This window comes from Procambarus clarkii, chromosome 74 (genome assembly GCF_040958095.1).
Source record: "Procambarus clarkii isolate CNS0578487 chromosome 74, FALCON_Pclarkii_2.0, whole genome shotgun sequence".
NCBI classification, from domain to species: domain Eukaryota; kingdom Metazoa; phylum Arthropoda; class Malacostraca; order Decapoda; family Cambaridae; genus Procambarus; species Procambarus clarkii.
Window position 1 is genome coordinate 14,478,495 of NC_091223.1, and position 24,942 is coordinate 14,503,436.

The window sequence follows — 24,942 nt, forward strand, 5'->3', positions numbered from 1 at the left end:
TGGAGTTGCTCTCTGGTTGTCGGTCTGGAGTACAGTATATGTAAGATAAAACAAGTATGAAGAGATACTACAAATACAATTAGAGCACACTTTAGTAAACTTCAGAGCTCTAAGATGTTAATATTCGATACCAATATGTGAAATATTGCTGAAGCCAAAGACTGAAGTCTTTGAGAAAGAACTTGGTAACTTCAGTGGTGCCAAATTTACCAGGGTCTGATGGCCATGTTGGCTTTACTCAGCTGATTGGGCAGTGACCAGAAAACAATTTGCCCTAAAACCAGAATGCAACAGCAGCAAAAGTTTTGAAACTGGTTACAGCTGAACTTTACAATTTGCAAAAACCCAGCATTAAATGTAATGAAATGCCTCTTTCTGGAGGCGCCTCCATGGCTCCTCTAGAAAACCCAACAAATATCTGTCTATATGATCAACCTGTCTATATGATTACCTGATCAACCAGGCTGTGACTCATACGTCAGGCTGCGAGCAGCCGCGTCCAACAGCCTGGTTGATCAGTCCGGCAACCAGGAGGCCTGGTCGACGACCGGGCCGCGGGGACGCTAAGCCCCGGAAGCACCTCAAGGTAACCTCATGGTATATGTTAATGGTCACTGTAGTACAGCAACATGTATGGACAGGATACCAATACAAAATGGAAAGCAATCCAGTAAATAAGCACACAATGATGAAATTTTGGATGGCATTACAAAATATAGGTAATTTTTATCCCATTTCTAATGCTTGACACCCATTAATCAATACTTGTTTTTCAATTGGCCTAGCTAATTTTCTAAATATAACATGAAAGTCAAGACTTTTGTAATAATAGTTCTGGTAATATTACACATTAATCTTGAGCTATTATGTGTAATCTATATTTACCCAACAATACAACCTGCAAACTACACTGCATATATAACAAAAATAATTTGTATCTCAATTTGCATACGCAGATGGCTTATCCATCTGCTCTTATGAGATGTGCGTGAGATTCCTGACTTTATATTCCACAGATACCGACTACTAGAAGGTATACAGATGTTACGTATGTACAGTATCGATTCTTGTGCATGTTGGTGACTAGGTGCTTCATCAGTTAATACACTATACCACAAGGAGCAAACATTGCTATGGCTTAAAACTGTTAAATTATAATAAGTTACTTGAAATTTTGTTAAATAAAAACATTAAAAATGTTAAGTATATTCATAACCAACAACAATTTAATTATATCCACAATAACCAACACCACAGCTTGTATAACAATAATCAACATAACATTGGTCCTCATAAAGACACTTTATTACTAAATTCATTCATCGTTCATGACATACACTTTAGGTTGAGAAAATATTCTCAATCCATCTTCAATTTGCGTGAGTTTGGCCTCCAGATCGTGACGCACTTTTTTAACTCTCAGTGTATCTTGGGCCACAGGTAGCATTGACAGCTCCCTCATTACCTCGGCCTCACCTGTAATTGATGACAGTGCAAATCGTATTTGTATTTTAAAAGTTAAACAATTATATGCATGGCAAACCAACAGCATTACATCACCTTAGTTGATGTGTTCTTTATAGCTCTTTCATTTGTTATTTTATATTTGATTTTATAATGCTTGCTAAGGTCTATCTTTTGGGACTCTGAAGCAGCTAGCTATGCCTCCTGGCCTCCATCCTCTTTAGTCAATCATAGAACCACAAATTTCAACACAATAATTACTTCTTCACCATACCCATATACTGTATGTATGTATGTATGTATGTATGTATGTATGTATGTATTTTATATATATATATATATATATATATCTATATCTATATATCTATATATATATCTATATATCTATATATATATCTATATATCTATATATATATCTATATATCTATATATATATCTATATATCTATATATATATCTATATATCTATATATATATCTATATATCTATATATATATCTATATATCTATATATATATCTATATATCTATATATATATCTATATATCTATATATATATCTATATATCTATATATATATCTATATATCTATATATATATATATATATATATATATATATATATATATATATATATATCTATATATATATCTATATATCTATATATATATCTATATATCTATATATATATCTATATATATATCTATATATCTATATATATATATATATATATATATATATATATATATATATATATATATATATATGTATATATATATATATAGTATATATATATAAAATTATCAGGCTACATAAGCTTCAGAGTCAGTGCCATTCAATATATTGTGCACCAAGTAAAGTTATGAATTCTGATTACATATATTCCTTAAGGAAGCTAAGGAATTTGTGGTGAACAGCTGCCACTATTCACTATAGTAAACACCTTAAGACATGAGTAAAATTTCAGCAAAGCACCTAAAATTACCTGAATTCACTCGAAGGGTCACTAACACTAGTGGCCTCGATAAGGACAGGAAGCTGGGGGCTTGTTAAAGTCCCCAAATATGCCCTGATGATCTCTTCCACTTGGATTTTATAAATAACAGTGTTTTGGCATTTATGGCTTTGGCAGGTAGGCAGTTCCATGGGTTTATAACCTTGTGGGTGAAAGAGCATCTCCTGTTCCCAGTCCTACATTGTCGCTTGTTGAGCTTGAAACTGTTGTTCCTTGTTTGTGCTACATCTGACCTTTTGAAGAAATTGTCTGGATCAACGTCCTCCAATTTGTTCAGTATTATAAAAGTTTCAATGAGATCTGCCATGTCATGCCTGGTTTGCAGTGATGAGGCTCTCAACCATTCCTGATACGAGAGTTGACTTAGATCTAGAATGATTTTTGTGGCCCGGTGTTGCACTTTCTCCAGAGCAGCTATGTCCTTTTGCAGTTGAGGTCTCCGTGCTTGGATACAGTTATCCAAATGGATAAAATATATCCAAATATCCAAATAATACAGCACCAGAGATTTATACAGCTCAATCAATACAGTACCTGCTTTTCCTTAAAGTCAAAGGTACACTCGATTATTAGTATGAGAAATTAGTTTCCCATTAGTATGGGAAACCGCATAATGAACCAAAACCATAGGTACTCCATCTCTTAATTCCTCAAGCCAACTTCAGAAGGGTGTCCATTTTAGAAACTGCCAAAAGAGCTATACTAAGCCATCAAAGGTAAACACTCCAAGGAGATTAATTTCATAAAAGAAATGTATGTAAATAGGAATGCTCGAAAGTGACCAGTCACCCAATGCAGACCAACATTACAAGTTAATTAAGGTACCTGTACTTCAATTATTAGCCTAAAATTTATTATGTAAATCCACATTCAATCAGCAATTATCCTATGCATAACACATTCATTCTGTTAGCTACATTATTTGCCCACACTGCTGCATGTAACACGGAGCTTTGCAATATGTATTTCACCCGATCACCTGACACCATCCATCACGATACATTGATTCTAACATTTTCAATTGTAGATATTTTTGCAAATAAACATTATTATTAATATAATTATTTGTTTAAGCAGCAGATAATGTATCTTTCAGTAGTCCTTCTAAATATATGTTCTGGCCTGAGATGGTAATACTAGACTGTGAAACACATTTGCTACTAATAGATTTTAAGGCGAGTTTAGAATCACAATACAGGATATATATACAAATGTAAATGTGTTTATTAAAAGCATACCAAAAGAAACACTACAATACTATACTTACTTTTCTGAAGAAGATGAAGGGTATTACGGCGCTCGTGGTCAGGTAATGGCGTGTGGCCTGGAGGACAGTCGGGATCAACAGCCCGCTCTAACTCTTTCAAACGTCTCTCTTCCTCTCTGCGAGCCAAGATGTATCTACAGACAAAGTCATCCATGACATTACCAATCTGATGCAGTGAAAGTAATTAATCATCAAAAGAAGGTATCAAGCCCAGAAGACTATTTAGTCACAGAATATTTCAAAATTCCAAGGCATCGTTCAGGATGACAATACGAGAGTAAAAGCTATAAGATGAGTGATGCCATAATATCAAGTACTGTAGGATGTATATGACTCAAAGGATCATTTGGAAAGCAAACTTTCCAGTCATCTTGAAACTAAGGTCATTCCATGAGGAAATGAATGATTGTGATGCAGTAAAAGTAAATACTGTAAGCCAGTACAAATATGTTTTGGATCTAACTCATCGACTCAATGAATTCCTCCAGAATGTGAAGGTCTATTTAATCAGTCATAAGCAGAGAGATAGTTGCACCTGTAGCTAAATTGTACTTGGCACATTCTATGGCCACCTGCTGACGGAAAGCTCCAACAGGAAGCAAGACATTTGAGTTACAGATTTAGACAATCTAATTCAACACAGTAATGCATTCTTTTTAACCCAAAGATCACATTTCTCTAAAATGACACTGAAGCTGAACAGTAGGACTGAACACACATCTTTGAACTCCTCAGACACACATACCACTGAAGACTTCAGAGACGCAAGTTTTATCCCATCATGCAAATTCTATATTTTCTGATAATAATGTGGTTGTGATTTTACTGTACATATTTCTGTACTTTTTACTTACCATAAATTATAAAAGTAAAGCAGCAAAAATCATCATATACTGTACAACTTACTTTGGAATTTTGCCCTTTTTGTACGTGGGTGGCGGGTGACCAGGTCGCTGGTGAACATTCTTCAGGGACTGGGATCTTCTGAGCGAAGATTTTGCCGAAGTCTGAGCCTTACTCTGGTCCATCTTCAATTGTTATAATTTTAATGAAAACATTAATTTACATAATATACATTCTATACATTGTCATCATTTGTGTTTAGCATAGAGTGGCATACAATACTCAACTATAAATGGTGGGAGATATCAGACTCTGCCCTTCAGTAGACATGCTAGCTTTCAATTTCAAAATATTAATACACATGAAATACTGTATACACAAAATACTGCCAGCAATCTTTTAAATATATCGAAGTAGCCCCAGTAGCCCCCTGTAACTTGTAAGTGAAAAATGTCTGGCATATTCATAATGCTATGAACAAACTAAACAAAATTTACAAAGACAAAAAAAAATCACCAGTAGAAAAATTATGCTGGGAGCTGGAAATGAGGAAAATTATGAGGAAAAGGAAATGAGGAAAATTATGAGGAAAAGGAAATGAGGAAAATTATGAGGAAAAGGAAATGAGGAAAATTATGCCTTCAGTACAATTGATTACATCCTAACCTCACAATCAAGGGACCCGGGTTCAATCCACGGGCATGACAGAGATGGTTGGGCATGTTTCATTTCATCTGATGCCACTGTTCACCTAGCAGTAAATAGGTACATGGGAGTTTGAGCTGCATCCTGGGAAGGTCAGAAATGGGCCTAGAGGAGTCTCGAAAACCTAAATACAGGCTACCTGTACCCCGACAATGGGAATTATACACAGTAATAATACTAACGTGACTGCATCAATAATAAAATCTATAGGAGCCGTGATGAGGATTCGAACCTATGCAATGGGTAGTTCGAACGCACACACCCCAGACAATGTACTGTGTCGTGGCCCGATTGTCTGGGGTGTGTGCATGGGACTACCCCCCCCCATAGGTTCGAATCCTCATCACGGCTCTTACGGATTTTCTCAGTGGGAATAATTTTAAGTCCATAAATACTGGTAGAAGTAAATAAGAGGCAAAAAAACTATGCTGCTTAATCTCACCTTTAATAATTTTGGTGAAGAGTTAGTAAATGGTGCATCACGAGCAGCATTAGGCACAGGTGTTGAAGTTCTCATATCTTCAGCTTCACGGCTATCTTTCATATCATCTTGAATCATTTCATGGCTATCTTTACTTTCATCATGTACAAAATCTGTTGTATCAAAAGATCTATTGCCAGCATTATCTTGAAAGTCTTCCATGAAGACCCTGTTATCTAGTGACTGGTCAACTGCACTTCCAATACTCGGACTCTCTGGGCGTATGTTCAAATGATACTCTTCCCTTTTTGATTCTTGGAAAGCTGGCTGATGATCAATATTCCTGTCACAACTTGAAGAAATAGTTGTACCACAATTTACATCTCTAGTAGATTCTATCTCAAGAGAAGGAACATTTACATCACCAGCCTCATCACACTGCAATTTATTGTCTGAGTAAAAGCCACTTAAGTCTATTTGATTATGTGAGTTCAATGATGACTGATACACATTTTCTTTATCTCCTCGGCCCAAAGTCTTTTCTAGATTGCTCTTGCTTCTCTGGAAAGCTTCAACATTGGCCATGTAACCTGTATTATTTGGTGACTGAGGTGAGGTGATTCTTCTATTGTAATTATTATTTTTTCTTCTTTCTCGAGTTGTAACAACAGACTGATCTTGATTACAACTTTGAGGTAACAAATTGTGACCCGTATGGGTAAGATTACTATTTGATTTTGATATCCTCTTCCTAATTTGAGGAGATGAAGGATGTGGCAAATTGTTTTTACTGTTATTATTATTTGACTTATTTGATTTAGGGACTACACTTCCATTTTTGGGAATACTTAAATCTCTGTCAAAGCTTCGAGCACGTACCATCTTTGAACTTACTGGCCTACTAGACACTGCAGGTGATTTAGATTTTACTACAGATCTTTGGGTGTCGATTTCATTTCTTATGCTCCCATCCCCAGATCTGTATAAACTCAGCCTATCTGAATTATCAAGCAACATCTTATGTTGATTTTCAATAGTCTTGTAATGCAAGTTGTAATCTAATTCGCATGATGGCTTCTGATTCTTAATTTTTGACATTAAATTATCCACTCTCATCTTCCTCATTCCCTGGGTTAACTCACTTTCACTAACAAACATCTGATCACTAGCTGATGCTTGTCTCAGTGCTGGGACCACTGGTGTTGGCATGGTTTGGACGAGTTTTGAAGTGATAGGCTTCAGTACAACTGGGCTTCCTGATACAGGCCTTGGTTGGCAATCCGAGATTTGAGAGTTTGTTTGATGTGTCTGATTGTGATGAGTCGAGTTCTTTGAATAATTTAAAATGTTTTCTCCATTGCATTCATTATTTGAAGTTATGTTATCATCTGATGTAACCAGGCCACCATGCTCCGAGAGGTAGTAATGTGTGGGATGAGTGATTAATGGCTCAATCTGTTCCTCAGTGAGAGAAAAATAGTCTGAATGTGCACTTCCTTCACGCTCGGAATTTTGACTTCTGCTTCGGAGCTTGGCTGATCCATTTCTAATGGGTGCCAAGGCATTCACCTGCAATACAAATCAATCCATCAGTATTGTATAAAGACGTCTGCCAGTTCATATGATCCTCAATAAAACACTTAAAGCATTTTCTTGCAACTATAGTACAGCATTGTATATTAAAATAGCACCTGTTTTAAAGAAGATGTACTTGCTGAACTCTCCCTCGTTGCTTTTAATGGCTGGGATCTTTTAATATGGTCTCGTTCCTTACATCGGGCTTGTATTTCATGCAGCCTCCTTACGCTGTCTTGTAAAAAGGTATTTTGAGTTCTACCTGCAAAAAGCAATACTGTACATCATAAAACCAGCATTTCATACTGTACACTGAAGTCTCTTTGAAATGGCTCCCTTCCAGTAATGTCTCTAAACCACAGACATCTGGGAACAGTCTGTTGTCTCCAACTAATGGGTTAAACACCAATAAAGTACAGTATGCTGCTGAAAGAAAGTTTATCCTATTTAAAATTATGCTGGAGAGTACCAGAATGAATTCCCATGAAAAATAAAAATGATTAAAAATTTACACAGATTTTTGTCATCATTCCCCTGAGAAAAAAAATACAAAAATGTTTGGATGTGAGATTGAAGAGGCCCAAGTGGCTGTCAACATGGCTTCCCAGTGTTAGTGTTGCTACTGTCTAGTATCACCAATCAATAGCTACAAAATAATTGGGTGTGCTATAAGCCAGTATAAGATCTGTACGGCTCAGAGTTTGTATAGGACCATCATCAGCCCAGAAGAAATGGTAGAGGTAATAGTTAAAATATTCATATATATAACTGTATATCCATTTGCTATATAATTCAATTTGTTGGGGGACAGCCTGTGTATATACAGTATATACTTTAGGCTTGTATTGAGGTCCCCTCCCCCCTAGTTCAACTAATGACCCTCCCTCAGAATGCAACCCCACTACAGTTTCCTAACTCACAGGTACCTATTTAGTATTGCTAGGTGAATAAAGGCATTAGGTGAAAGGAAACATACCCAACCATTCCTGTCCAGCCCGGGATCCCCCATTTGTTAGTCAAGAATGAAGCTAACTGCACTATGGGTTCTGTACTGCAGTCATCAGTGCTGACAGGTCACAGCTGAAAAGTCACGGTTTCAATTCCCATGGTAGAACAGAAGTACTTGGGCACCCTATTCCTTCACCTGAAGGCACACATTATGGCAGGCACTACCATGCCATCACGCAGTCCTTGAGCTGCATGCAGACAGGTCGGTATAGCAATGGCCTCGCTTCTTGCAGATCAGCATTCAATCCCCGATGGTCCAAGTGGCTGAATACAGTTCCTTCATCCTGTCCTTATATTCCAGCTCTTATCCTATCCTTGTGTTCCTTCGAGGTGCTCTATAGTTATATTGAACAGACACTGTGCTGACAATTACCTTACCTCTCCCAAACCAGGGCTTGCACCACAACAGCCCTTTCCCTCCCTGATTACTCTCAATCTAATTGAACAAAATACTCTTTATAAATTTCAGAGCCTTGGTATTTAATGTGATTGACCACTTCTAGGATTTTTGCCCAAAGTGCTAACTAAACTATACACTATATACACTATCATTATTTACTACAAGAACTGCATCATTTGCATATAGCCTACTGTATTAAATTTATGAAATAGCATTTCCATTAAAGCTGTACCCATAAAATTAAGGCTACACTGTAATGTACAGTAGCACATAATAAAACTCTATCTTTTGGGAAATATATATCACTCAACAGCACAAAACCTGCAATTATGTACTGTAAGCTGAATTAGGATAATTACAAAATATAATTCTATTACCTCGTTCAGCTGGATGTACTGTAGTGCCTTGAATACCAATGGTGAGACTTCCTTGATGACGATCACGAATTTTGCATCCCTCTGGTGATAAACCACGACGCATAATGGGTAAATTCATGGCACCTAGTCATGACGTATTACTGTACAGTACCTATAAGGAAATAAAACAATTTTAATGTAACTTTTAAATCGTGTACACTTACAATGCTAAACAACATAGGATAGATTAGTTAATAATCTATCACCTGTATAATAAAATCATAAGAACATGATGTATTTATGGTTAGATAATGAGGCTGAACGATGGGCAGTGCATGTGTCCAGGGATGTTTGTGTGATCCCATCACATGGCCTCAATATATTCCCATTAGATGATACCTCAGTACAGTGTTGCACAGTGTATGTATCGAGGGTCTCGTATTACAGTTGACTTCATTCCGACTCATAATCGGGAATTGTGAGTTGGATTCTTGGGTGGGACAAAAAGGTTTGGGCACATTTCCTTTCGCCATTGCTCACCTAACAGTAAATAGGTACCTGGGAGATTGGGAACTATTGTGGGGTTGCATCCTAGGAAGGGTCAATAGTTTGACCTTGAGGGGACCTTGATGCAAGTGTAAAGTATATATATATACTGTATACACAGGCTATCTCTCCCTGACAAAATTAATTAATCCTCTATCATCTTATTTGCTCAGTAAACTAAGATCAAGAAACATCATATGTTTAAAATTTTGCTAATATTATACAGCAGGAAAGTAAAAGAATATAGTACTGTATATAGAAACCTCTCAGCTATTTCAAAATGGAAAAAATTAGTTTCTTCATAATATCAAAGCCTTAACCAATATGTGTAGCATAGGAAGCCTGTACATATATATACTGTAGTCCTGTATCAAGGGCACCCCAGGGTCGAACTACCGACCCTTCCCAGATTGCAACCCCAAAACAGTTGCTTTATTCCTGGGGTACCTATTTACTGCTAGATGAACAGACATATTAGGCGAAAGGAAACGTGCCCAACCCTTTCTGTCTCGCCCAGGAATTAAACCCGGGATCCTCGATTGTGAGTCGAGAATGAAAATAATTGTAATCCGAGACCCTTCTAATTTATATAATTATGCCCAAACAGCCATGCATAACTAATGATTGATATAATAAACAATTACTGTACTGTATTATGTAACTGCTTTAACATGTTGACCAGACCACACACTAGAAGGTGAAGGGACGACGACGTTTTGGTCCGTCCTGGACCATTCTCAAGTCGACCTGAGAATGGTCCAGGACGGACCGAAACGTCGTCGTCCCTTCACCTTCTAGTGTGTGGTCTGGTCAACATACTTTAGCCACGTTATTGTGACTCCTCGCCTACTTTAACATGTCTAAAGATATTATATATTGTATGAAAAATGTATTTTTATTGTTAATCCTGGGAAAGCAGTGCGCGTTCTCGGACATGGCCCGGTTTCCAAGGGTGAGGTCAGCACCTCTAGTCAAGTTGGAGTGGCTGCTTTACAAGTGCTAACTTACCCAGACTATGTGTCCGTCACGTTAGTTGTCTGGTCGCCTTATTTGTTCTAAGCTGGAGCAATAAGTGTGCTGGTAAGACGCCTCTACGGTGCTCTACTACACAGGGGTCTTCCACCTCACTTTGTTTTTGTTTTGATTGTGACTGGGAGAGCATGGTTGTCATGGCAACAGGATGCTAACACTGGAGAAAACGGGAAACTTGAAGGCCACACTATCCCAGCGGCACTCCAGGGTAAACTATCTCAGTGGCACCCCAGGGTAAACTGCCTCAGTGGCACCCCAGGGTAAACTGCCTCAGTGGCACCCCAGGGTAAACTGCCTCAGTGGCACCCCAGGGTAAACTGTCTCAGTGGCACCCCAGGGTAAACTGCCTCAGTGGCACCCCAGGGTAAACTATCTCAGTGGCACTCCAGGGTAAACTGCCTCAGTGGCACCCCAGGGTAAACTGCCACAGTGGCACCCCAGGGTATACTGCCTCAGTGGCACCCCAGGGTAAACTACCTCAGTGGCACCCCAGGGTAAACTGTCTCAGTGGCACCCCAGGGTATACTGCCTCAGTGGCACCCCAGGGTATACTGCCTCAGTGGCACCCCAGGGTATACTGCCTCAGTGGCACCCCAGGGTAAACTGTCTCAGTGGCACCCCATGGAAGCCTAAGCTACCGGGTAGGCGGCACCAGGGAATCTTTATACGGATACTCCCTCATAGTTATATAATCACACATGATACACATTCATTTACCTTCGAGGAGTCTATCACAATATGAAATAGAAAATTTAAAACTACCTCCTGGAGTGAGTACTCAGAGATCAAGATTTATAAAGCATCGTGTGATAAATAATGGCTCATCAAATATGCTTTATAATAATTATTATAACTCATCATGGTTTATGTGTCAAGGAAGAAAATGGAAACGCAAAGAATTTGATGGATAACAAAAGCAATAAGAAAATGTTAAGAAATAACCGCAGCCTCTGAAAGAAAGAGAGAACAAATGAGAAAATTCATAGGAGCCGTAATGAGGATTCAAACCTATGAACTTGGTATTCCCAGTGTGACGAGATCTGGAATAGCGCAGTTACTATCCTGGAAGGTGTTGTGCCAATCGTACATTAATAACAAAAAAGGAGAAAAAAGTAAAATAAAGCTGCTAAATCCTTTACAGTGTACGAATAGCTGGTGAAAAACCAAGAGAATAAACACTTTAAAATATTTAGTATAACAAATTTTAACAAAAATTACTTTAATCTTTCAGAAAATAATGATAAACCATATATGACAAAAACCCCTTAACCACTTGGCTTAGCACACTCAAAAATAAAATTGTTACTGATACAAAGTGAATGTGTCACATTACACAATGTGTCGCATTCACCTTGCGGACACTAGGGGACACAGGTGGAAACTGAGTGCCAAAATGAGCCACAGAGATATTAGAAAGAATTTTTTTTAGTGTCAGAGTAGTTGACAAATGGAATGCATTAGGCAGTGATGTGGTGGAGGCTGACTCCATACACAGTTTCAAGTGTAGATATGATAGAGCCCAATAGGCTCAGGAACCTGTACACCTGTTGATTGACGGTTGAGAGGCGGGACCAAAGAGCCTGAACTCAACCCCCGCAAGCACAAATAGATGAGTACAATGTGCTCTGAATGTCACCCGTTCATCAGAACGTCAAGGTAAGGGAAAACTCAAGTGAGCTATGAAAGAGCACCAGATGGTTTTTGATTGACCACGATTGATTGATTGATGAAGATTAAGCCACCCAAAAGGTGGCACGGGCATGAATAGCCCGTAAGTGGTGGCCCTTTTGAGCCATTACCAGTATCAAGAGCTGATACTGGAGATCTGTGGAGGTGCAACTACACCCTGCGTGACGGGAGATGTCTCCCCGTGGATTGACCAGGGATTGATTGATGAAGATTAAGCCACCAAAGAGGTGGCACGGGCATGAATAGCCCGTAAGTGGTGGCCCTTTTGAGCCATTACCAGTATCAAGAGCTGATACTGGAGATCTGTGGAGGCGCAACTACACCCTGCGTGACGGAAGATGTCTCCCCGTGGATTGACCAGGGATTGATTGATGAAGATTAAGCCACCAAAGAGGTGGCACGGGCATGAATAGCCCGTAAGTGGTGGCCCTTTTGAGCCATTACCAGTATCAAGAGCTGATACTGGAGATCTGTGGAGGCGCAACTACACCCTGCGTGACGGAAGATGTCTCCCCGTGGATTGACCAGGGATTGATTGATGAAGATTAAGCCACCAAAGAGGTGGCACGGGCATGAATAGCCCGTAAGTGGTGGCCCTTTTGAGCCATTACCAGTATCAAGAGCTGATACTGGAGATCTGTGGAGGTGCAACTACACCCTGCGTGACGGGAGATGTCTCCCGGACCAAATGGTGACCAAATGGACCTTAACCAGGGATTGATTGATGAAGATTAAGCCACCCAAGAGGTGGCACGGGCATGAATAGCCCGTAAGTGGTGGCCCTTTCGAGCCATTACCAGTATCAAAAGATGATACTGGAGATCTGTGGAGGCGCAACTGCACCCTGCGTGACGGGAGATGTCTCCCGGACCAAGTGGTGACCAAATGGTGTTAACCAGGGCCTCGGTCAGGGCTTATATACCGGCGGTGACGTCATACTGGCGCGAAACTGGGACGTAGACGAGGAACCGGCACTCTAAGTGGTAGTTTGCTGATTGTAAATTGGAGCCGGGGAGTCGCAGATACGCGTCTCGTGAAAGGTAGGGTGGTGGGTGGGGGGAGAAGGAGAGACTGGACGATACGTTTTGGCACGTATTGTTAGCGATTTATGATGTTGAAGCATATTGATATTGAAGTCGTAAGGAACAGGCAGAATCCTCTGATATGCAGGGGCCAGGCACACGCCCCAGATGCCTGGAAATTTGCAAAGGTACATATAGTGTATTGGGTAGGTACATATATAGTGTATTGGGCAGGTACATATAGTGTATTGGGCAGGTACATATAGTGTATTGGGCAGGTACATATAGTGTATTGGGCAGGTACATATAGTGTATTGGGCAGGTACATAAATAGTGTACTGGGGCAGGTACATATAGTGTATTGGGGCAGGTACATATAGTGTATTGGGCAGGTACATAAATAGTGTACTGGGGCAGGTACATATAGTGTATTGGGGCAGTTACATATAGTGTATTGGGCAGGTACATATGAGGAGAGGCGAGGCTAGAGACGAGATTACCTCAGAGTGTAAGACAACACACACTTAAAAATTAATACAAAAACTCAAGATAAATGATATTTGTTGAATAAATATGATGAATATCAAGTTAATATAAAGTTAACGATTCTTAACAAAGTTACAACTACCGAAAAATATTAATCAGACGCCTTTAAAAAAAAAATCTATAAATACTATGACATTTGCCTATACGAATTTGTTAATCATATTAGCCATTCATATAACTTTACGAACCCGTTTTCTGTCAATACTTCCCGTTTTCCTTAAAATAAGTTCTTGAATTCTTCTCGTTTCAAATGACTTTCTTGACTGTTTAAATATTAACATGAGATTAAAGTTTGTCGGGAGGTTCCTCCGGCAGTCATAAAGAGCACAAGATTCAATAAGAGTCTTCACTACTTTTGTATACATCCCAGATTATGTATAATACAATATTTTATTTACATGGGAGCCTAGAGATGGACCAGAGAAACAGGTGTTGGGTGTGGCATTTGTCTGTGGGGAGAGGGGGAGCCCTTGGGGGTGTATGTTGTGGGGGGAGAGAGAGATCTTGGGGGTGTATGTTGTGGGGGGAGAGAGAGATCTTGGGGGTGTATGTTGTGGGGGGAGAGAGAGATCTTGGGGGTGTATGTTGTGGGGGGAGAGAGAGATCTTGGGGGTGTATGTTGTGTGGGTGAGGGAGATCTTGGGGGGTGTATGTTGAAGGGAGAGGGGGAGCCCTTGGGGGTGTATGTTGTGGGGAGAGAGGGATCTTGGGGGTGTATGTTATGGGGAGAGAGAGGGATCTTGGGGGTGTATGTTGTGGTGGAGAGAGAGGGATCTTGGGGGTGTATGTTGTGGAGAGAGAGGCATCTTGGGGGTGTATGTTGTGGGGAGAGAGGGATCTTGGGGGTGTATGTTGTGGGGAGAGAGGGATCTTGGGGGTGTATGTTGTGGGGAGAGAGAGGGATCTTGGGGGTGTATGTTGTGGGGAGAGAGAGGGATCTTGGGGGTGTATGTTGTGGGGAGAGAGAGGGATCTTGGGGGTGTATGTTGTGGGGAGAGAGGCATCTTGGGGGTGTATGTTGTGGTGGAGAGAGAGGGATCTTGGGGGTGTATGTTGTGGGGAGAGAGGGAGATCTTGGGGGTGTATGTTGTGGGGAGAGAGGCATCTTGGGGGTGTATGTTGTGGTGGAGAGAGAGGGATCTTGGGGGTGTATGTTGTGGGGAGAGAGAGGGATCTTGGGGGTGTATGTTGTGGTGAGAGAGGGATCTTGGGGGTGTATGTTGTGGGGGTGAGGGATCTTGGGGGTGTATGTTGTGTGGGTGAGGGATCTTGGGGGTGTATGTTGTGGGGAGGGAGAGAGATCTTGGGGGTTTATGTTGTGGGGAGAGAGAGGGATCTTGGGGGTGTATGTTGTGGGGAGAGAGAGGGATCTTGGGGGTGTATGTTGTGGGGGGAGAGGCATCTTGGGGGACGTGATTGAACTTGAACACGCAGCTAAGTATGCTACTTTAAACCAGACTTATGGTCGCACTCAAGGGTGGGCCTCTCTGCTACCAGGAGTCATCAAGGATTTATACGTGTCTTGTAAATCCCAGAGTTGTCTTGTAAATTTCAAGAGCTGTCTTGTAAACCTCCTTGTCATGTCTTATAAATCCCAGTGTCACGTCTCGTAAATCCCAGTGTCACGTCTCAATAAATCCCAGTGTCACGTCTCAATAAATCCCAGTGTCATGTCTTATAAATCCCAGTGTCACGTCTCGTAAATCCGAGTAGTGGCGCCTCCGCCAGCCTGGTCGTCTCGAGCCATCACTCCCACAATACAAAGAGATGCATTTTTATACCGGCACGAGACCTTTAATGTGGGCTCTAGCTCCTGTACCCCACCACCCTGGTGGGTGGGGGTGGCTGGGGGCGCCCTCTTACTGTGGGGGGGGAGTGTGTGGGCGGGGGGTCAATGGGGGGAGGGGGGAGAGAGAGAGAGAGAGAGAGAGAGAGAGAGAGAGAGAGAGAGAGAGAGAGAGAGAGAGAGAGAGAGAGAGAGAGAGAGAGAGAGAGAGAGAGAGAGAGAGAGAGAGAGAAGAGAGAGAGAGAGAAGAGAGAAGAGAGAGAGAGACAAAACATAGCACAACCACGTAAGGCGGACTCATACATCATGGGGTAAAACGCAGTGACACAGCTTGGCTCAACCTGTACAATGATAGATGGTGAGAAGTGCAGAGTGGTGTAGTGGAGAGGGCAGAGCAGGGCGGGAGTAGTGGAGAGGGCAGAGCAGGGCGGGAGTAGTGGAGAGGGCAGAGTAGGGCGGGAGTAGTGGACAGGGCAGAGCAGGGCGGGAGTAGTGGACAGGGCAGAGCAGGGCTGGAACTGTGGTACACGCGAAGACCCTTGTTGGCGCATAAAGAATGGCTAGGGGGTCCCTGGGAGCGGCCACCAGGATACACCCGCCTTAAACCTATCCTTCTCCCTCATCCACCCCAACCCTCTCCGCGCCCCGTGCCTCCAGTCCTCCTCTGCAACACCTTATCTGAGTCTCTAATCAACTAGCTTCATTATACCTGGTCGGCCAATCATGAGATGCAAGGAAATGCGCGGAGCGATAATTACTAATCCCTGCCTGGGACTATGGTCGGTGGATGGCCCTCAACCACACAACTGCTCTTCATCCCGATGAATACACCCAGTTAGAGGTGTCCTCTACACCCTTAGGGGACCCAAGTTCCCTTACCGGCCTCAGCCTAAGCTTTCACAAATCATGCATGAATAACAAATAGCCATAAATCTTGAAAAAATGAAGAATGTCCGAGTTGTAACCGGCGTCCATGTAAGTGGAAACCGGGTTGTACTGTGGCGGGAGTGTAGCGGCATCTTGGTAAGTGTGGGGGGAGTGTTGGCCCGGCAGGTCTGGCAGTGGGAGATGAACCCCTGTGATCTCCGTCCCCACATAAGCAACACCAAATTATCGTGCACTGGCCTGCGAGCCTCGTGTTTAACCACAAGTCATCAATAATTGGGCGGGAAAGCTGCGCGCCACAGCTCGGCGTTCGCGCCTTTTTTTTTTTCCCCGGGCAAACTTGATCGATTGGATGACATGTAAGTTTAACCAATGTAATGACTCCAATTAGGGTCTGGGTGGAGGCAGGGAGTGGGCTGTCCTGGTGCTAGAGGGAGGGGAGAAGCAGTGCGCATGTGTGAGGGGGAGAGAGGGGAGACACTGAGGACACCCAGGCGAGGGAAAATCAAAGGGCGAAGAGCAGAGGCCGCGGGCACACGAGCCTGCCGAAGACTGCAGTGGACCGGTGCGCTCTCCCGCCGCTACACGCTACCCTCAACCCCTCGCTCGTAATATCTCCAGTATTGCTACGGGCCTTTCACCATAGTACAGGGAAGAGCCACGAGTGGAAATCTGACCTTACAGATACGGTCATGGGGAAATAGCGAACCAATAGTCAGAACCTTACACTAACTGTCAGTCAGCTGACTCAGATATCCTGAAGGCCTACACTCGCATCCGGCTACACATTCACACCAACAATTAAGGTAAGGATTTATAGTGAATTTTATTTAAAATAATCGTAAACGGCGATTTATTAAAAAAAAATCGCAATTATTCAACAATTTTTTTTTATAACTACAGCATCTCGCGAGCCAGTTAAGACTGTAGTGACAGTCGTAACTAACCAATAGTGCATATCGCTTTACATATTGTCGAAGGAACTGGACTGTCTATATTTAAGGAAACCTTTGTTTTCCTCGTAGGGGGACACAAATTATAATATTTCACGGGGAAAGTCTAATTTTACTTAGCGACACTTACAATTCCCGTTAAGTCTGACACTAGTAAAACTAGTGAGTTTGGTGGACCTAACTGCGTGCAGAACCCCTTTGTTGGTTTGTTCAGCACACAGGGACCCTTTGAGGCTTTGTTCAACACACACGGACCCCTCGTAGCTCAGATCAGCAAGCAGGGACCCCTCGTAGCTCAGATCAGCAAGCAGGGACCCCTCGTAGCTCAGATCAGCACACAGGGACCCCTCGTAGCTCAGATCAGCACACAGGGACCCCTCGTAGCTCAGACCAGCACACAGGGACCCCTCGTAGCTAAGATCAGCACACAGGGACCCCTCGTAGCTCAGACCAGCACACAGGGACCCCTCGTAGCTCAGACCAGCACACAGAGACCCCTCGTAGCTCAGACCAGCACACAGAGACCCCTCGTAGCTCAGACCAGCACACAGAGACCCCTCGTAGCTCAGACCAGCACACTGGGACCCCCTCGTAGCTCAGACCAGCACACAGGGACCCCCTCGTAGCTCAGACCAGCACACAGAGACCCCCTCGTAGCTCAGACCAGCACACAGGGACCCCCTCGTAGCTCAGACCAGCACACAGAGACCCCTCGTAGCTCAGACCAGCACACAGAGACCCCTCGTAGCTCAGACCAGCACACTGGGACCCCCTCGTAGCTCAGACCAGCACACAGGGACCCCCTCGTAGCTCAGACCAGCACACAGAGACCCCCTCGTAGCTCAGACCAGCACACAGAGACCCCTCGTAGCTCAGACCAGCACACAGGGACCCCTCGTAGCTCAGACCAGAGACCCTCGTAGCTCAGACAGCACACAGAGACCCCTCGTAGCTCAGACCAGCACAGAGACCCCTCGTAGCTCAGACCAGCACACAGAGACCTCCTCGTAGCTCAGACCAGCACACAGGGACCCCTCGTAGCTCAGACCAGCACACAGAGACCCCTCGTAGCTCAGACCAGCACACAGAGACCCCTCGTAGCTCAGACCAGCACACAGAAACCCTTCGTAGCTCAGACCAGCACAGAGACCCCTCGTAGCTCAGACCAGCACACAGAGACCTCCTCGTAGCTCAGACCAGCACACAGAGACCCCTCGTAGCTCAGACCAGCACCCTACTCACAAATTAGAACCAACACGCAATATGCAAATTATATTTTACAGCTCAATACTACATAAAAAAAATGTCCTTGCTAAAAAAATAAAAGAAAATGGATCGCTTAAGGTCCAGTGTTCAAGGACTTCAAGCAAGTAAAGGTATTGCCTAAATGGCTTCCAGAGAGCACCAGTATTAGACACGCTAGGTGAAGGGGGGACTTTAGCAAGATACCAGATGACAGCCGGAGAGGTCCCTAGCGGTGGCCCCCACAACAAAGGCGCCAGCACAGAGGTGTATCCACTCCGCAGTATACATATACACCGTGGGTGTATATGTATACTACTATACTTAGTAGTCCTGGACTATGTTCGGGACGAATGTGAGTTTACGTGAGTAGTGAGACAGCTGGAGCCAGATTCACGAAGCACTTACGAAACCTGTACATCTTTTCTCAATCTTTGGCGGCTTTGTTTACAATTATTAAACAGTTAATGAGCTCCGAAGCACCAGGAGGCTGTTTATAACAATAACAACAGTTGATTGGCAAGTTTTCACGCTTGTAAACTGTTTAATAAATGTAACCAAAGCCGTCAAAGATTGAGGAAAGATGTACACGTTCGTAAGTACTTGCGTAACTGCTTCGTGAATCTGGCCCCAGGTTCGTAAGTACTTGCGTAACTGCTTCGTGAATCTGGCCCCAGGTTCGTAAGTACTTGCGTAACTGCTTCGTGAATCTGGTCCCTGGTGTGGTGGCTTCAATAACCCTTCCAGAGCCTGATGGATCTTTAATAAGCTCAACATCAAGCCCAACCAGTACCGTTCCTGGCCATAGACAGAGTCAAGTGCTCACGCCCATTACCCATTGTAAAACGCATTAAGCTTGCCAGTTCAAGTTCGACAAACACAAATAAAGTCAAATTACGCGTGTTTTTGTGTATATATATAATGCGTGAGTGTAAGTATTGTCCCAAACACGTGACTCAACACGGGACCAAAGAGCTAAAGCTCAACCCCCGGAAGCACAACTAGGTGAGTACACACATCTATCATACCAATGACCTCGTTTCGGTCCGTCCAGGACTTGGTAAGGGTTTAGAACGGACCGAAGATTAAGGGTCCAAGATGGACCGAATTTAAGGGTCCAAGATGGACCGAAGATTAGTGTCCAAGATGGACCGAATTTAAGGGTCCAAGATGGACCGAAGATTAGGGATCCAAGATGGACCGAAGATTAGGGTCCAAGATGGACCGAAGATTAGGGTCCAAGATGGACCGAAGATTAAGGGTCCAAGATGGACCGAAGATTAGGGTCCAAGATGGACCGAAGATTAAGGGTCCAAGATGGACCGAAGATTAGGGTCCAAGATGGACCGAAGACTTGGGTTCAAGATGGACGGAAACGTTCTCACTTTCCTTACATATACACTAAGACCCCCGGTAGCATAGTAGGGTTCGTTCTCGACTCACGATCGAGAATTCTGACTCCTAAATCCCGGGCGGAACACAAATGGTTGGGCGTGCTTCACCTGATGCCTCAGTTCACCCAGGAGTTATTCATCTCCCCCCCCCCGGTGACACTGCGTTAATAACTATTACATGTGTGGGTTGGGGGCTATTTGTTTATGGGATTTTGCATAATACTATATACATGTTGACCAGACCACACACTAGAAGTTGAAGGGACGACGACGTTTCGGTCCGTCCTGGACCATTCTCAAGTTGATTGAGAAGCAACGCTAAGCTACTATATATACATAAAGCTACTATATATACATAAAGCTACTATATATACATAAAGCTACTATATACATAATTATTCGGTTTAAGTGAACTGGTTTAATTCACAACAACGGACAGGCTTCCAAGGAGGTTTAACTCCCTCATAAAGCTCTTAAAGTTTGTATAACTGAAAGGGGAAACAAATGATAATTCTTATTGAAATCTATTGCCTGTATCGGGAGTCGGTCGGCCGAGCGGACAGCACGCGGGACTTGTGGTCCTGGGTTCGAACCCAGGCGCCGGCGAGAAACAATGGGCGGAGTTTTTTGCACCCTATGCCCCTGTTACCTAGCAGTAAATAGGTACCTGGGTGTTAGTCAGCTGTCACGGGCTGCTTCCTGGTGGTGGAGGCCTGGTCGAGGACCCGGCCGCGGGGACACTAAAAAGCCCCGAAATCATCTCAAGATAACCTCAAGATAACCCTAGCCACACAACGTTCAATGAAATCACGCGAATCTATGGCAACGTATCTATGGCAACACTGAGGATACATACACGGCCAGTCAGGAGAGAGAAGCCAAGAGTGGAGGGAGTCCCACGTTGCGGCAACGTTGCGAATCGACGTTACATTAGACGTTAAATCAACGTGAATTCGACGGTGCTCTCGGATAGTGTGCTCACAGGCACACATGCTCTTATACATGCTCTATTACCTTATATAGTGTGCTCTATCATATAGACAGAACACGTCGCTGGAAAACGGTCGTGGGACAGAACACGTCGCTGGAAAACGGTCGCGGGACAGAACACGTCGCTGGAAAACGGTCGTGGGACAGAACACGTCGCTGGAAAACGGTCGCGGGACAGAACACGTCGCTGGAAAACGGTCGTGGGACAGAACACGTCGCTGGAAAACGGTCGTGGGACAGAACACGTCGCTGGAAAACGGTCGTGGGACAGAACACGTCGCTGGAAAACGGTCGTGGGACAGAACACGTCGCTGGAAAACGGTCGTGGGACAGAACACGTCGCTGGAAAACGGTCGTGGGACAGAACACGTCGCTGGAAAACGGTCGTGGGACAGAACACGTCGCTGGAAAACGGTCGTGGGACAGAACACGTCGCTGGAAAACGGTCGTGGGACAGAACACGTCGCTGGAAAACGGTCGTGGGACAGAACACGTCGCTGGAAAACGGTCGCGGGACAGAACACGTCGCTGGAAAACGGTCGCGGGACAGAACACGTCGCTGGAAAACGGTCGCGGGACAGAACACGTCGCTGGAAAACGGTCGCGGGTCAGAACACGTCGCTGGAAAACGGTCGTGGGACAGAACACGTCGCTGGAAAACGGTCGTGGGACAGAACACGTCGCTGGAAAACGGTCGTGGGACAGAACACGTCGCTGGAAAACGGTCGTGGGACAGAACACGTCGCTGGAAAACGGTCGTGGGACAGAACACGTCGCTGGAAAACGGTCGTGGGACAGAACACGTCGCTGGAAAACGGTCGTGGGACAGAACACGTCGCTGGAAAACGGTCGTGGGACAGAACACGTCGCTGGAAAACGGTCGTGGGACAGAACACGTCGCTGGAAAACGGTCGTGGGACAGAACACGTCGCTAAAAAACAGTCGTGGACAGAACACGTCGCTAAAAAACAGTCGTGGACAGAACACGTCGCTTAAAAAACAGTCGTGGACAGAACACGTCGCTTAAAAAACAGTCGTGGGCATGGTTCATCGCTGGAAGACGGTCGTGGAGCAGGACATATCCCAGAAAAACGGTCGTTCAGTGAGCGAAGAAGGCATTACATGACGACAAAATAAGACAGATAGTTTGAAGACGAGAGACGGAAGTCTGCAGCTGTCTTGCTGTGATGAGAGAGAGAGAGAGAGAGAGAGAGACAGAGAGAGAGAGAGAGACAGAGAGAGAGAGACAGAGAGAGAGACAGAGAGAGAGAGAGACAGACAGACAAAAGGCGACATACACGTACAGTGAGAGTGGAGACAGAACATGACAGAGGAACAATGAATGTGGTGCTGGGGGGGACACCCAGGGGCTCCGCGCGCTGCCTCACCCTGCCCTCAATCCACCACAATCCACCAGTATGCCGAGAAGACGCGCCTTAATTGTCGCTTTGTCACTACCACCAGCTGACTGATCCTCGCCAATCACAACCATGTACTTCTATTATATATATATATATATATATATATATATATATATATATATATATATATATATATATATATATATATATATATCTATCTGTATCTCCCTCATCTACCACCACCTTCTCATACCTCCATGTGAGAGACAAAGTGTCGTATGAGGATACAGACATTGGTAATGTGGCACAGTGGTAGTGTGGTGTGTGGCACAGTGGTAGTGTGGTGTGTGTGTGGCACAGTGGTAGTGTGGTGTGTGTGTGGCACAGTGGTAGTGTGGTGTGTGTGTGGCACAGTGGTAGTGTGGTGTGTGTGTGGCACAGTGGTAGTGTGGTGTGTGGCACAGTGGTAGTGTGGTGTGTGGCACAGTGGTAGTGTGGTGTGTGGCACAGTGGTAGTGTGGTGTGTGGCACAGTGGTAGTGTGGTGTGTGGCACAGTGGTAGTGTGGTGTGTGGCACAGTGGTAGTGTGGTGTGTGGCACAGTGGTAGTGTGGTGTGTGGCACAGTGGTAGTGTGGTGTGTGTGTGGCACAGTGGTAGTGTGGTGTGTGTGTGGCACAGTGGTAGTGTGGTGTGTGTGTGGCACAGTGGTAGTGTGGTGTGTGGCACAGTGGTAGTGTGGTGTGTGGCACAGTGGTAGTGTGGTGTGTGTGTGGCACAGTGGTAGTGTGGTGTGTGTGTGGCACAGTGGTAGTGTGGTGTGTGGCACAGTGGTAGTGTGGTGTGTGGCACAGTGGTAGTGTGGTGTGTGGCACAGTGGTAGTGTGGTTGGTGTGTGGCACAGTGGTAGTGTGGTGTGTGTGTGGTACAGTGGTAGTGTGGTGTGTGTGTGGCACAGTGGTAGTGTGGTGTGTGGCACAGTGGTAGTGTGGTGTGTGGCACAGTGGTAGTGTGGTGTGTTTCACAGTGGTAGTGTGGTGTGTGGCACAGTGGTAGTGTGGTGTGTGGCACAGTGAGAAGTAATTTAGTCAGAGAATGTTCAACCTTGTTCAATGGTGCTATATATATACCTGAGAGATGGAACTAATGAGGCGTATATATGTGACCTGCTCACACCTGGCTCTTAGTGTTATACACCTGGCCCGGGATTCGTTACGCATCTACTTAGTAACCTGCTCGGGCCAGATTCACGAAGCAGTTACTCAAGTACTTACGAACCTGGGGCCAGATTCACGATGCAGTTACACAAGTACTTACGAACCTGGGGCCAGATTCACGAAGCAGTTACACAAGTACTTACGAACCTGGGGCCAGATTCACGAAGCAGTTACACAAGTACTTACGAACCTGGGGCCAGATTCACGATGCAGTTACACAAGTACTTACGAACCTGGGGCCAGATTCACGAAGCAGTTACACAAGTACTTACGAACCTGGGGCCAGATTCACGAAGCAGTTACGCAAGCACTTACTAACCTGTACATCTTTCCTCAATCTTCGACGGCTTTGGTTACAGTTATTAAACAGTTTACAAGCATGAAAACTTGCCAGTCAACTGTTGTTATTGTTATAAACAGCCTCCTGGTGCTTCGAAGCTCATTAACTGTTTAATAATTGTAAACAAAACCGCCAAAGATTGAGAAAAGATGTACAGGTTCGTAAGTGCTTGCGTAACTGCTTCGTGAATCTAGCTCGCTCACCCTCACTTGAGGAAATACATAAATCACTATCGAGTGATATAATTTTGTATCAAATAAATCACCCATCCGGGTGATATCATAAATGGTGTAGCTATCCTGTGTCTACGGTACAAGATAACCATTGGTCAGCAGGGAGACACCCCCCGCCCCCAAGCTGGCTATGTGGATTGATAAAGGAACTTATATCACAGAAATGACTTTCCGACAGCCATTTATATATATATATATATATATATATATATATATATATATATATATATATATATATATATATATATATATATATATATATATATATGTGTGTGTGTGTGTATATCACGAAAATAAACACGTGATTAAGAATGTGACAATGTCAGACCACGGAGGAAAAATGAAACAGGAATTTCCTTAAGTACTTTCGTATATTAAATACATCTTCAGAAGGTAGGACCTTCTGAAGATGTATTTAATATACGAAAGTACTTAAGGAAATTCCCGTTTCATTTTTCCTCCGTGGTCTGACAGTCATATTATATATATATATATATATATATATATATATATATATATATATATATATATATATATATATATATATATATTAATTACGCCGTTACAATATATATAATCTAAGTCGTTGTTAAATGTTATACGCTTAAGGTCTAAAAGTCTGACCAACACTGAACTAATTGCTATAAGCCGTTGTCAAT

At 43.5% G+C, this 24,942-nt stretch overlaps 2 protein-coding genes across 4 annotated transcripts in view; one reads left to right on the forward strand and one right to left on the reverse strand.

Moving 5' to 3' along the window:
* The window catches only part of LOC123767342 (uncharacterized), an 89,642-nt gene continuing 64,700 nt past the window's right edge, over positions 1–24,942 (reverse strand). For 2 of the 3 annotated variants that reach the window (XM_045756952.2, XM_069312980.1), the window contains 6 exons: positions 9,071–9,221; positions 7,402–7,547; positions 5,732–7,279; positions 4,648–4,769; positions 3,742–3,875; positions 1–1,476 (listed from right to left, as the gene is read on the reverse strand). In XM_045756952.2, the coding sequence (XP_045612908.2) occupies positions 1,316–1,476; positions 3,742–3,875; positions 4,648–4,769; positions 5,732–7,279; positions 7,402–7,547; positions 9,071–9,188 (2,229 nt within the window). In that variant the 5' untranslated portion in view covers positions 9,189–9,221 and the 3' untranslated portion in view covers positions 1–1,315. Of the gene's footprint in view, positions 1,477–3,741; positions 3,876–4,647; positions 4,770–5,731; positions 7,280–7,401; positions 7,548–9,070; positions 9,222–10,603; positions 10,769–24,942 lie in introns of those variants that run through there. The other variant, XM_045756951.2, reaches the window with a different exon arrangement.
* Positions 17,024–24,942, forward strand: part of LOC123767343 (basic salivary proline-rich protein 2) — a 65,024-nt gene continuing 57,105 nt past the window's right edge. Inside the window, exon 1 of the mRNA XM_045756953.2 lies at positions 17,024–17,361. The gene's annotated coding sequence lies outside the window, so the exon portion shown is untranslated. The remainder of the gene's footprint in view (positions 17,362–24,942) is intronic.